The sequence below is a fragment of the Rattus rattus genome, chromosome 4, assembly GCF_011064425.1.
Source record: "Rattus rattus isolate New Zealand chromosome 4, Rrattus_CSIRO_v1, whole genome shotgun sequence".
Classification (NCBI taxonomy): Eukaryota; Metazoa; Chordata; class Mammalia; order Rodentia; family Muridae; genus Rattus; species Rattus rattus.
The window spans coordinates 159,835,424-159,848,502 of record NC_046157.1 but is presented as its reverse complement, the minus strand read 5'-3'; the positions used below and the strand labels follow the sequence as shown (position 1 = coordinate 159,848,502).

Sequence of the window (13,079 nt, the reverse complement as noted above, 5' to 3'; positions counted from 1 at the left end):
TATAAAGGCAAACATTTAGTTGGTGCTGGCTTCCAGATTCAGAGGTCCAGTCCATTACCATCATGAGGGCAAACGTGGCATTTTGCAGGCAGACATTCTATATCTTGATCCAAAGGCAGCCAGAAGGAAGTTCTGGATTACACTGGCCAGACTTCAGCATGTACATGACACCTCAAAGTCCCGCCTCCACAGTGACATACTTCCTCTAACGTGGCCACACCTTCTCTAATAAGACCACACCTCCTAGTAGTGCCACTTCCTATGGGCCAAGAATATTCAAACCACCACAATGTTGCTGTGACCAGTCAAGCCCAGCTATTCCCAGCGGTCACCTATTCATGAGGGCATCTTTTCCTTCCTCGTCTCAGAGCTCTGCCTTCTACTGAAAGTGTTCTTGCACTTGCCTTACCGTCCGAACCCAAACTAATGAGACATGTACAGACTTTCCTGGCTCAAATAGGCTGCCCTGGCAACTGCAATTATTTCCTCTTCTTCCACCTCCTCCTGTGCATCTCCTCCTTCTTGTGTATTGCTTGTGTGTGTGCATACTTGACGTGTGTGTGTGTGTGTGTGTGTGTACTTGACTCTATGTGTGTTGTATGTATATGTGAATGCAGGCATACACATGACATAGAGTGTGTGGAGGTTAGAGGACAACTTTTGGGAATTGGTTCTCACCTTTAGTTTAGTTGATTCTGCTGCTATGATACATACATGCTCCAGGCTCTCTGACCTGTGGGTTTCTAGACAATTCTCCTGTTCTTGTTTTCTACCTGGGATAGAAACCTGCTGGGATTACAGATGCATGAGCTGCACCCAGCTTTTTAACACGTGTTCTGGGAATCCAACTCAGATTGCTAGGCTTGCTCAAGACTCTATTTTCAGGAAACACAAAATAAGGTATTTAAACCCCCTTTCCTGTCTGCCCCTCATCCATGGCCATGTCCTGCCTCATGGTCTCCTCAGATCCAGCACAACTGTGTTTGGATGGATGATGGAGAACATGAACTATGCACATCAAATCTGAGATCCCCAGAATGCTGTACCAATGGGTGGGTCATCTGTGAGCTGACAGAGAAACCATCAGCTTGGAGCCGCCGCCAACTGGAGACTAAGCAGACATATATCATCAGTACCCGGACTTCATGTGCCTGTGTGAGTTCCTGTGTGAAGCAGGGCAGTTTTCCCAGAATGGGATCTGGGAGGGGGGGGTAGGTAAATGTGGGGGTGAGACCAGATATTTGCATCATAAAAGGTCTCTCTGTTGGAGTGAAGGCTAAGAGTGAGCTAACTGCCTCATAGAAAGCTTCTAGGCCTTTCCATAGCTGGGTCTCCATGGAAATTAGTTTGCAGAGAGAAAGGAGCTATTTTAAGGACAAGCAGAGACAGACCTGGTGGGCTGGGGTTAGGGAAGGTTTCTGTAGGAGAGAGCTTTGCTCAGTGACTCACTTGGTTCCCTCCTATCAGTGGTTAAAGCAACAGAAATGCTGGACAGAGGAAGAGTACAGCGGCTGCCCATCTAGTTCCAGGGGTGGCCTAGCAGGGCAGCAGTCACCCTCTGGACCCGTGGTTTAGAGATTAGATGTGAATACATTCATTCCAGACACCATATTATGGTAACAGGAAATCTGGGCTTGGCCAGCTTTGTAGAGTCACAAAGAGAAGGAAGGACAAATTTACTTCCGGAAAGACAAAATGACTGTCGATCTCTAATTTAGGGGTGATGTGTTATCTTAGGGGTGGGGCAATTCGCGAGCAAAGCTTGTTAACTGCCCTGCCTTCTTGGTTATGGAGCTCAGTGAAGTGCCTGGGGGGCAGTATCTGGCTCTCCATTCCTCTGCCATAGAAGGGAGAACTGAGTGTTGGGGTAGGGTGGGGTGGATGGAATGGCTAGGAAAAGAAGCAGCTAAATAGAGTGGGTCCTGGGAGACGGTGGTAGCCCAGAGTCCCAGAGAAGTGGCCAAAGAGTGTATGAGTGTGTAGGACTGAGAGCCTAGGAGGACAAGAATGAAACTTCAATTTGTGCTGTTTCCAGTTTTGGGCATCAGGGGGCCCCAGCTGACCATCCACATGCAAAGCTAGGCCCTTAAGACAGCAAGTTGGACCGTGGAGGAAGATGAAATCGGAGCTAGGTTCTGTTGAGGCGACTAGAGCTCAGAGTGAAAGGATGGACAGGAAGCGCACATAGGTCCCCTTTAAAAGTGCTGCTTCCCCTTTAACCTGCAGAAATGACAGGGAGACCTGGATATCTACCTGGAGGGACAGATAGCTATTCCACGGACGAGCAGCTGCAGGCACCTCACACAGCAAGCCAGCCCATGGTGGTAGCAGGAATCCCATGTGACAAAGGCAACAGAGTCCTGGTCATCAGCTCTGGGGCCGCAGGGAGTGTGACCCAGGGTGGGTTACCAGGACAAGAGAGCTGAGGAACGGCAGGGTGGAGAATGTTTACACTTCCTGTGCTTTCCCTCTAGAGTACCAAAGAGTCTCCTCTTGTGTCTCTACTTTGGTTTGCTGTGTCAGAATGCTGGGGCCTGGAGAGGGGGGTGAAGTTCTCCATGGGGAGTAAGTAGTGAATCTGCAGGAGGAGAGCCATTCACCTAAGTAGAGGTGAGGAGCTGTTCAGGAATATCCTCAGCCTCGAATCTACCAGTCCACAGTGAATGGTTTACTCAGAGTCGCTCAAAGATGCTGCTTCCTGGAGCTATTTAGAGCCTAGGCCTGGGGTCTGTGAGCAGGAGACCCTGAATATCTTGAGGTGGAAGTAACAGTGACCTGGGCAGTGGCACTCTGCAGGTAGTGCCAAGCTGTATGTATGCTGGTCTTCTGGCCGGAGGCTATTTCCTAACCTGCGAACCCATGTCCCAGATATGGTTTGTGTGAGTCTATTGTCCCTGGAATAATTAGAACCTGTGGGCTGTTGCTCAGCCAGTATCAGAGGACACTTGCAGACATGTGGAGTTCCACACAGACATATGTGTGAAAGGATTTATATCTACCTTTATCCATGTCCATACCCAACTTCAGACCGTCTCCATGGTGAAGATGCTATTTTTCTGGGCATCAGGAACTCTCAGCTGCCTCTCCCTGCCCCAAAGTGTCTCTGCAGTAGTTAGAGTGCAGGGAAGAATTGTGGCCCTGGGTATCAGGAAGATGCCGCACAGTCAGGAGGCCCAGTTAGAAAGCCATGATTTATTGGTCACACATACTAGGAAACACAGGGTATATACCTGCCCTCCTGAATAACCTAGGTCTAGTTTCCTACATTAATCCTTATATATCAAAAAGCAAGACAATTAAAGACATCACCACACTAGTCTCCTAGTAACCAAGGACACAGGGCTGCACCACAGAGCTTGGGAAGAAGAGGGTGCGCTATTTTTGAGAGCCTGGGACCAAGGCCCGCCTTCCCTGAGAGCAGGCCCAGAGAGCTCAGTCACTGGGGACGATGGTGGATATTCTTCCTCAGTACATCAGAAGTGCTGCAGGGCAGGGGTGAAGTGGGCTTGGCCCAACCCAGGGTATGGTGACAGCTGCCCACCTCTAGTGGCACAGGGAGTGTTAACTGGTCCACAGGATCAGCAGGGGTCTGAAGTGGCTGGCTTAGATTGAGGCCAGATCTCTGCACTGCCAAGTTGGAGCTGATTTCTGACTCTGGTAGATTCAAAACCCAGTAGAAACCAAGAGGCTCAGGCCTGCGACAGAACCCCAGCTAAAGCAGCTTGTATCTCTGAAGCTGGACAGGGCCGGCCTCCTGTGCCATTAGCCGTGCAGTCTGTTCAGGTCCCTGCATTAGAGTCCATCCGGCTAGCTCTAGGAGACTGCTGGTTTCCTTAATGCTTTGTTTAAACATCTCAGGACCCGCCATTTGGGATCGGTGGGTCTGGGCTTAGGGTTCAGGTTGACTGGAACCTCAGCTCCGGAGGCCAGCCTAACAAATGTTCATAAAGCACTTAACACAGCACATGGCACCTGACCATTATTATTATTAATAATATTATTATTTATATCTTCATCCACGGATGAGCAGCTCAGTTCCTTTCTTTCAGACGGCGACTGGAAGGAGGCCCTGGAGTCCGAGTTCTGAGACCCCGGTGCGGCTCTCTGTTGTCCACATGGCTTGTGCTTCCCATTCAGCTTCAGCGTCCGGCACACGGTACGGCAGCCAGCACACTCCTTGGACCACAGAGAGGTGAGGCTGTTTCCTGAAGAAATGCACAGCCTTGGACTTGAAGCTAGGCTAGGCAAGAAGAGCTAGCAGGAGGTCCTCCAAGAGGCATCCCCAGAGAGGCGTAGATCTGCTTTGTGCTGTTCCTCCAGGCTCCCATCACCAGCGGCTCCCCGAGGACTTCACTGTAAGATAGAACAGAAGGGCTGTCAGGGCCTTACGGCCTCCAGGCCACATTTGACCCCCAGTGCTGTAAGTTAGATCAGGCTAACGTGAAAGGGCCACACTCAGGCTGGAGAGATGGCTCAGTGGTTAAGAGCACTGACTGCCCTTCCAGAGGTCCTGAGTTCAATTCCCAGCAACCACATGGTGGCTCACAACCATCTGTAATGGGATCTGATGCCCTCTTCTGGTGTGTCTGAAGACAGCGACAGTATACTCACATAAATAAAATAAATAAATCTTAAAAAAAAAGAAAGAGCCACACTGTCCTATGCTAATTCGTGCATATGTTATAAACACATAGAACATATGAAATAGATCTATGTTGGGTATAGTTACGAAACATGGGTGATAACTGTAAAAATGATAACACACAGGAACAGCATGTGGCACAATCTATTTCTCCCCGTAAATCTATACAGCAGATAGCACTAACAGTTTCTTTTGACAGTTTACAAAGGCATAGAGCTATTCAGGGGAGATTTGGGATTTAGATCCAACACAGGACTGTGACAGCATTTGCCTAGTGTAGGGCCCCAAGTTTGACCCTCAGCACTGCAATAAATGCACCAATGGAATGGCCAGCGGTCTAGGTCTAGAGTCTGTTCCTGGTGATACTGGAGATTCATCTGAGGGCTTCATGGAGGCTTCTTGTACACTCTGCCACTGAGCTACAACCTTAGCTCCCACTGCTGCACTTGCTTGTCTCAGCTTGCCCAGGCTGACCTTGAACCCGCAGTCCTCTTGCCCTAGATGTCCAGAGTGTTGGGATTACAGCAGTGTACTATCAAGTCCAGTCTCAACTGTGTGTGTTTTCTTAAACCATTGTTAGCTCTGCTCTAGAATAAATCTATTCTATAAGAAGGGGATATTCTCTCCGAAGTTTCTAAAATACCAGGAATGTTTTAAGTGCCTAGCCTAATTAAGGATGAGAGGACTAAAATATAAATGACTTGGACTCCCTTACTCTACAGGGGTAGGGGTTTATCAACAGCCTCTCTCTGTCTCTCTCAAGAATCGCTGTAGGTGCCAGTCAGGAACATGGACGGGCGGAGGCCAGGTTCAAACTCTTCACAGAGTACTTCCCAGGACACACACACACACACACACCCCACACACGAATGCATGCACACATACACACATACATGCAGCTCAACATACCTGCATGGCAGTTCTGCCAAGCAGACCTTCCTCCTGGCGGTGCTTGCCATGGTGGGGGAGTTCTGTGTTGTCACGGTAGTCTCTGCCTTTGGAATGCTGCAGCTGCAAGACTGCAGGACTCTTGACTGGCAGGGGCGGCCGTGGAGCTGGGATGGGCGTTGTCTGCTGGCTCATTTCTGACCTGGAAGGCTTGACGGGCCTCTTGACTGGCACTGGGGCTTGGGAACTGGCTGGGGCCTTGGGCTTCCCTTGACTCTTGTCCCCACTGGGCATCCTGCCCTCAGCAGAGGAGGAACAGGTAAAGGAACGGATCCGGGGTGTGGGGCCAAAGACAGGCACGGGGGCCTGTTTGCTCGTCCCCTTGACATTCTCCACCTCTTGGGCTTTGGGGAGCATGATGCTGGGTGAAGAGACTCCTGGGTCTGGGCAGGGCGGGGGCTCCTTGCGCATCATCTTGGGAGACTCCTGCTCTTTCCTGGGCACCAGCTTAGGGAAGGGACTCACGGACCCATACAGGGGGTTCTCAAACATCTCGGGCTTCGTCAGCAGCAGGTCCTCCTGCGGCAGGGCTTCCACCTTTCCCAGATCGCCAGGTCTGGGACCATGGGGAAGAGGAGAGGAGAGAGGAGAGGAAACATGTTCAGACGTCAGGACATGGGGAGTAGATGCTTCATGCCTCTGGGTTTCATTTAGGGGTGATAAAAATGTTCTGGAACTAAACGCAGTCATGATGATGTAACATGCAGCATAGAAATGCCACCAGATTACTCATTTTCCAGGGGATAATTTTACATGAATTTTGCCTTGAGGTTTTTTTTCTTTTTTAAACACAGGGACTCACTATGTATCCCTGGCTGATACAGAACTGGCAGATCCACCTGCCTCTCTGTCTGCTGAATAGCTGGGCTTGAAGGCATGCAACACCATGCTGGGCTAAAGGTGTAGTCCAGGATGGCCCCATGATCCTCCTGCCTCCGCATCCTCAGCATATCTTACCTCCATGCATCACCGCAAGTGATGACTTTTTAAAATCAGCGCATTAGGGAGAGAGGCGATAAGGCTGGGGTGGTGGCTCACACTTTAATCCCAGCCCATGTGAGGCAGGGACAGGCAAACCTGGGACACTAGCCTGGTCTACATAGTTCCAAAACACACACACACACACACACACACACACACACACACACACACACACACACACACACATATATATTACATCATAGATAGATCCTGCCTCAAAGAGAGAGAGAGAGGGGGTAGAGGGGCAGTCTTCAGAGGCAACTTTAATTCTGTTTTAACAAGAGCGTCCATGAGCAAGGAGGCTATCTCTGGAGATTTGGTAGAAAGAGGAACAGAGGAGGCTGCTACTTATGTGTGAGGTGCTGCTGTGACAGCAAAGTTACCATGCACTACAAAACAAACCCTGGGCTCAGGGGCCAACAGTCACACTATTCTTCTCAGGGGCTTAAAGCTTTCTTTCTGGAGGGCTCTGTCTGTGACAACTGACTCAGTCATCAACTTGATGAGATCTAGGATGACCCAAAATATACTCTTTGGGGGATTATCTTGATTAGATAATTAGGTGGGAAGACTTGCCCACTGTGGGCAGCACCATTCCATAGGCTGGAGCCCTAGATTGAATAAAAAGGAGAAAGTCATACACACATGTGGAGGTCAGAGGACAACTTATAGGGGACAAGTCATTTCTTCTACTACATCAGTTCCAGACACCGAACTCAGATGGTCAGTCTTGGTGGCAAGTAACTCACCAGCCTGCCTTTCACTTTCTGGAGAGACTAGAAGTCACTACACATCCAGAAATATTGAGACCTTGACAGATGGCAAAAGCTAGCCCTTGTCTGTGGCCCTCTTGAACCTGTCTAGATCCTCTGAGACTTCTACTCCGGTCTGGTCTCAGGAAGGAGTGTGCATGTGAGAGAGAAGTATCCTGATCACCATGTCTCAGATGAAGCAGGATGCTGGATAGAAAGTGAAAATACCAGGTCAGGGGCTGAAGAGATGGCTCAGTGATTGAAAGTGTTTGCTTTTTTCCCAAAGGACCCAAGTTTGATTCCTGGCCTTTACCTAGTTACTCACAACTGTATGTAACTGCAGTGTTTGGGAATCCAATGTCCTCTGATCTCCTGGCCTCTGAGGGCATTTGGTAGACAGAAGCAAAACAGTAGCAGCCACCCCACCCCCCACTTTGTGTGTTTGTGTGTGTGTGTGTGTGTGTGTGTGTGTGTGTGTTTAATTAAAAGAAACCTTACAAGACTTGGCACCTAACTATTCACTCAGCTATGGATATAGAGAAGACAGAGGATGAGATGGAAGCTAGAAAGTGCTCCCTCCAGGAGTGGTCAGGGTGCTCCTGCTATCCTTAGGGGGAGGTTAGGAAAAACAGATTAAATCATGAGTTTTAGTAAAAAAAAAAAAGAGTTTGAGTACAGGTAACAGGAAACCAAGCCCTTATCCAGGGGACAGAGTCAGCTCTTGTGCAGAAGGTTATGGAGGTTGGCCAGGCCCTGAGCAGTCTCCTTTCTCAGGACACAGCCTTGACCTCTAACGGAAGTGTTCCAAGCTTACCAGGATTGAGGTGTTTTCCAGGAGATGGGACTTTTAAATGCCAAAGTTGGGGCAGCTTCAGGCAACCTGGGATGAGTGACCATTGCCACCTAGTCCTGTAGAGCCTTCCCTGATAAATGTCCGCCACTATGCTGTGACCTGGGGTTGGAGGGAACATGTTCCCGCCAAGCTCTGTTTACCACATGAAGCACAAAGTGACTTCCATTCTGGGATCCTCTGAGGATCATGAACGTCTACTTTCTCTGTGGCTGCTTCTAGCTCTGCTTCACAGGGTCTCTGAAGAGACTGCCTTTGCCAAACAAGTACCTACTGGATAGACAACTGATCCTTACTCCCAGGGAGGATTCTGAGGCTGTGTCTCCCTTGCTCCTAGGATGTAGACTTAGATCTGGTTAAGGGCCCTGCCCTGCCACCTTTCAGCTAGTTCAGGTAACAGCTAAGGCACAGGACTGTCAGTGCCTCTCCAGAGGAATCCCCAGGCAGGCCTGGTATACGCATTTGACTTATAGGGTCTGGAAGAGAACCACGCTGTGGATAATACCCCAGCATGGGTTCCTGATTGCTATGAGTTAGCTCTGCTAAGGAACTGAGGTTCTGAAGAGGGAAGAAAAGAAACAGCACTGAGAAAAGAGGCTGAATGTGAGAGCCTGTGTTACCACCAAATGCTCAAGGCAGCTGGGAAGGAGACACATCTGCGTCACTGTTACCGGGTCTGGATGTCGCTTGGCCAACTGACATCCTGGAGGAGTGGAATTCCCACCTAGTGTTCCCAGCATCTGCTTAGGGACTTCATCTCTGGGCTGTGTGGCCCTTGCTCCTGAACCTGTCCTGGTCAGCTCCCTCTGGAAGATGATGGATTTGGGTTTCTAGTCCCAGTGTATGTTTCCAATTGCCACCAGCAGGAGGATCCAGACAGTTATATATGAAAGCATGGATGTTTGTTTTTCAGGAAAGAGAGAGATTTGGGGTACACGATGACATCTATTCAGATATCTTCACCTTTTTCCCACTGAGACCTCCAGGGAGGGGAGGATGGCATAGAATGTCAGTGGTTTGAGAAATGACTTTGTCAGTAAATGCAGTTTTTATAAGAAAATGCCCTTCTTGGCAACCCCTGATGCAGCCCCCTTTAAAATCAAGTTGCACCAAATGTTTTGGATAGGCAGAAGCCAAAGTAGTGGGCAGAACCTGGTATAACTCTGCCCTCTTTGGCTGTCATCCTTGGGGCCTCTAGGGAGTGCTTTTGAGCAGAAACAAATACACATACACACACACACACACACACACACACACACACACACACAAAATTCAGAGGATACTCACCTTGTTTCTTGCACCCTGGGGCAGGAACCTCGGTTGGCTGTAGAGGATGAAAACTTCTTTGGTGACAGAGGTGGCTGGGAGGGAGGGGTGGGAGGACCCTCTCCCCTCCCGGGCCCCAGGGAGGAGTCCTTGGGGAGCTGGTCATAACTCCAGGCTGTGAGTTGCTGGTCTGGGGACAGGGTTGATTTCCCATGCAGGGGCTGTCCAAAAGGCCCCATACCAATGTAGTTTGGATTGATGATCTCATTGAGGCTGGAGACACCACATGCAGGGACCCTGTAGGAAGATGTGAAAGCATACCTGAAGCCTCTTCTCTTCTTGGTAGGTACCAGCCTGAGGAAAATGTTCCTCGGCTTATCAACCTCTCAGTACCTTTATTTATGGGGCCCAATAATACATTCACTCATTTGTGTACCATGTCACATGGTAAAGAGAAACAAGAAATCGAGTTGAGACAAGCAGGAGGGTTGAGACCTACTAGGTAGAGCACGGCTGGAGAAGACAGACCCAAGGCTGTCTGTGAATTGGATTTATATGAAATGCAGAAGAGAGACAAAGAAAGGAGGACGCTCTGTGCAGAGGCAAAGGTTCGCGCTAAGGCCCTGCGGCCAGGGGTAGAGGCTGGCCTGCTGTAAGGTTCACTGAAGACACGTCAGCACATGGGGAAAGTAGAATGAGATCCTGGAGGGCCCAGGGCGATGGGAGGGGTGGTCAAGCATACATTTCCCAAGCAGACTGGACAAAGTCCACGTGAGACATGTTGGTTTGCACATTCTATGTAGGGTCTCAGAACAGCAGGATGAGTGTACGGTCACAGAAGTCGAAGCTACAGGTGCTAAGGACAGTTGTCTTAAAAATGGAGGAGACAGTCCAGACCCAGGTGAGGCAAACCTTGTAGTCACACACCAAAACTCGCTCCACACTGGGCTCCATTTCAGGAGGACTAACAAGACCTACCATGTCAGGAAATAGAGGTGATTCTGGTGTTAGGAAGCAACATAGACTGGAATGCCCAGGTTACTCTCAATTCAGTCTTTGTTAGTCACCGTGCTGGTTAGTTTTTCTGCGTTTTGTTTTGTTTTGTTTCTTGAGACAAGGTCTCATTATGTAGCTCTGACTGGAGAATTCACTGTGTAGAGAAAGCTGGCCTTGAACTTACAGATATCAGCTTGTCTCTACCTCCTGAGTTCTGGAATTAAAGGCAAGTCTCATGATACCCCTCTGTGCTGGTTAGTTTGAACTGCCCTCTTAACACAATCTAGACTCATCAGGGGAGAGAGTCTTTATGAGGAATTAACTAGATACGTTTGGCTTGTGGGTATGTCTATAGGGACTTGTCTTCATTGTTAATTAATGTAGGAAGACCCAGCCCACTGTGGGCAGCACCATTTCCTAGGCTGGGAACTGAACTGTGTAAGAGTGAAGAAAGCTAACTGAGAGCAAGCAAGGGTGCATGTGTTTATTCTCTCTGCTCTTGCCTATTGATGTGATACTTTAAGTTCCTGCCCTAATCTCCAGAACAAGAGACTGTAATGTGGGTTTTCAAGTCAAATGATCCCTTTCCTCCCCATGTTACCTTTTAATCAGGGTATTTGTCGCAGCAACAGAAATGAAACTAGGAAGTCACGGATAGGGACTTTTGACCACTTATGTTCCTGGCCTCCCTGGACACAGGAAAAGTATCTTTTGCCCTAGAATTATTCAGTCATCTATAGTTCTTTCTTCCTGGACTGCACATCCTTCCACTAGCTGGTGGTAAGTCTGTAGGTCATTTACTATACTGTAATACAGTAGGTGTTCATTAAAGGCTGGTTGAGCTGAACTCGTTCCACATGGAAAAGTTCTCTAAGGCTTTGATCTCCCAGAGATGGGGATTTGAACTCAGGATGAGAAACTGAAGTAGGAGAGTGGCTCCCCTAGACCACAGCATTGCTTCTCCTCTGACCTTGGCTTTCCTGTGCCCCACTTTACCCTCTCCTGGACTCTGGCTCACAGATAGTTGTAGTATGTCTTAGCAAGTTTCATCTACCTGCCAGCAGGCTCCCACTGCCTCATGGGGTCATGGCTGGTGAGGTTCTTCAAGCACTTCATTCCACTAGACTCATCCCGCTCTGTCTTCACAAAGTCTAGAAGAGAACATCCAGGAAAAAGCATGTGAGAGCCCAGCCACTACATGGGTTAGAAATGGCAAAGTGATATCTATTTGCAGGCCAAAGCTGGACAGTAAATAGTGGCTACTGGTAGAGGTATTTCAAGCAAGATTTTCAGGCTTCAAAATCCTTACGCTCAGTGATTGTTTAATGATGCCTGCTGTGGGTCCAGAAGGAGAAGAACAGATACTTATGACCCAGTTACTATTTCGTGAAATATTCCTAACTTGTTAGCTCAACCAGGGACAAAACGAACATTTCTTGTCAGATTAGAACAAATTTAGAACAACCATTGGGTTGCCCTATAAGAGTACTTCCCATGCAGAGCTAATGTTTATGGGGACTCTCAAAACCAGCTTATAGGGACCCCAGCTTTATTCCTGAATCTGGCATGTGGTTGCTAGGTGATGACCCACTATCTCTTTGATCCACTATCCTAGAGAAAAGATCTCTCATGGGGCACAGGAGAGTCCCACGCACAGAAACAGTGGCCCTTGGTACTCTAGAACCTTCTCTGGTATGAGGAGCTCCCACACCCCATGTTGTGAGTTCCTACACTCGCTATTTTCATAAGAGGCAAGCAACCACTGTGACTACCAACTCCTGCTAGGACTAGGGTCAACCTTGGCTGAGTTTGCAACCTTTAGCCAGTCATCTAGCCTATCTATGCCTCAGTTTCTCCATCTGCAAGTAGAGATAACCACACTTGGCTCACAGGGCCGTTGGGGGAGATAAACGAGATGACTTGTTTTCTTCTCATCAAAGACATTGACTCGCTACGTCACCCAGGCTAACCTTGAACTCATGATCTTCTTGCCTCAGCCTCCTGAGAGCCGGGATTACAAGTAGGCATCACCATGCTACCCTAGAGACCTTCCAACCATGCTCTATTCTGAAGGCACAGATCAGAGATACTTGATAGCTTTGCTGAGAGAAAAGACATGTCCTTAGTATGGTGGCCTCTAGGAAAGCCGGGAGGGGGCTGGCCTACCATAGAGCTTCTCTCTCATCTTGCCCTCGGAGGTCTGCAGCTTAATCTCTCCCCTGAAGTGGCCAGTCATCTCCCCGTGGTGGGTGAGAGGTGTGTAGATGGGAAGCTGACTCTCTGTGGTCTCCAGACGAAGGGCAATGCAGCCTTCACCTGGGAAGAGGAGGGACAACATCAACACGAACATCTTAGCATTAGACGGATATGGAGCATGCTCAGAGATTCGGCTGCGGTGCTGGGAGACTGTTCCTTGAAGCAAGTGGCCAGGCAGGGATTACTAATCAACCCTTTCCATCAATGCCTTAGCTATTTGGGGCAAATGGCTGAAGCCTCATAGGAAAAAGAACGCTATGCAGATCAATGCTGGGAGAAAAAAAAATTAAATCCTAGGAAATTCACCTGAGAAATGGTATTAAATGTTAAGCTGATTGCTGTAGCTTACTTCCAAGGTTTGAAACAGTACAAGAAATAAACAGAATCA

The 13,079-nt window shown here is 48.8% G+C and overlaps 1 protein-coding gene across 1 annotated transcript in view; it reads right to left on the bottom strand.

The window, feature by feature from the left end:
• Positions 1-3,172: 3,172 nt before the first annotated feature.
• Inpp5d (inositol polyphosphate-5-phosphatase D) overlaps positions 3,173-13,079 on the bottom strand; it is a 104,463-nt gene continuing 94,556 nt past the window's right edge. The window contains exons 23-27 of the mRNA XM_032901566.1: positions 12,602-12,751; positions 11,490-11,586; positions 9,461-9,736; positions 5,552-6,146; positions 3,173-4,353 (exon numbers count right to left, since the gene is read on the bottom strand). Of these exons, the coding sequence (XP_032757457.1) occupies positions 4,351-4,353; positions 5,552-6,146; positions 9,461-9,736; positions 11,490-11,586; positions 12,602-12,751 (1,121 nt within the window). The 3' untranslated portion in view covers positions 3,173-4,350. The remainder of the gene's footprint in view (positions 4,354-5,551; positions 6,147-9,460; positions 9,737-11,489; positions 11,587-12,601; positions 12,752-13,079) is intronic.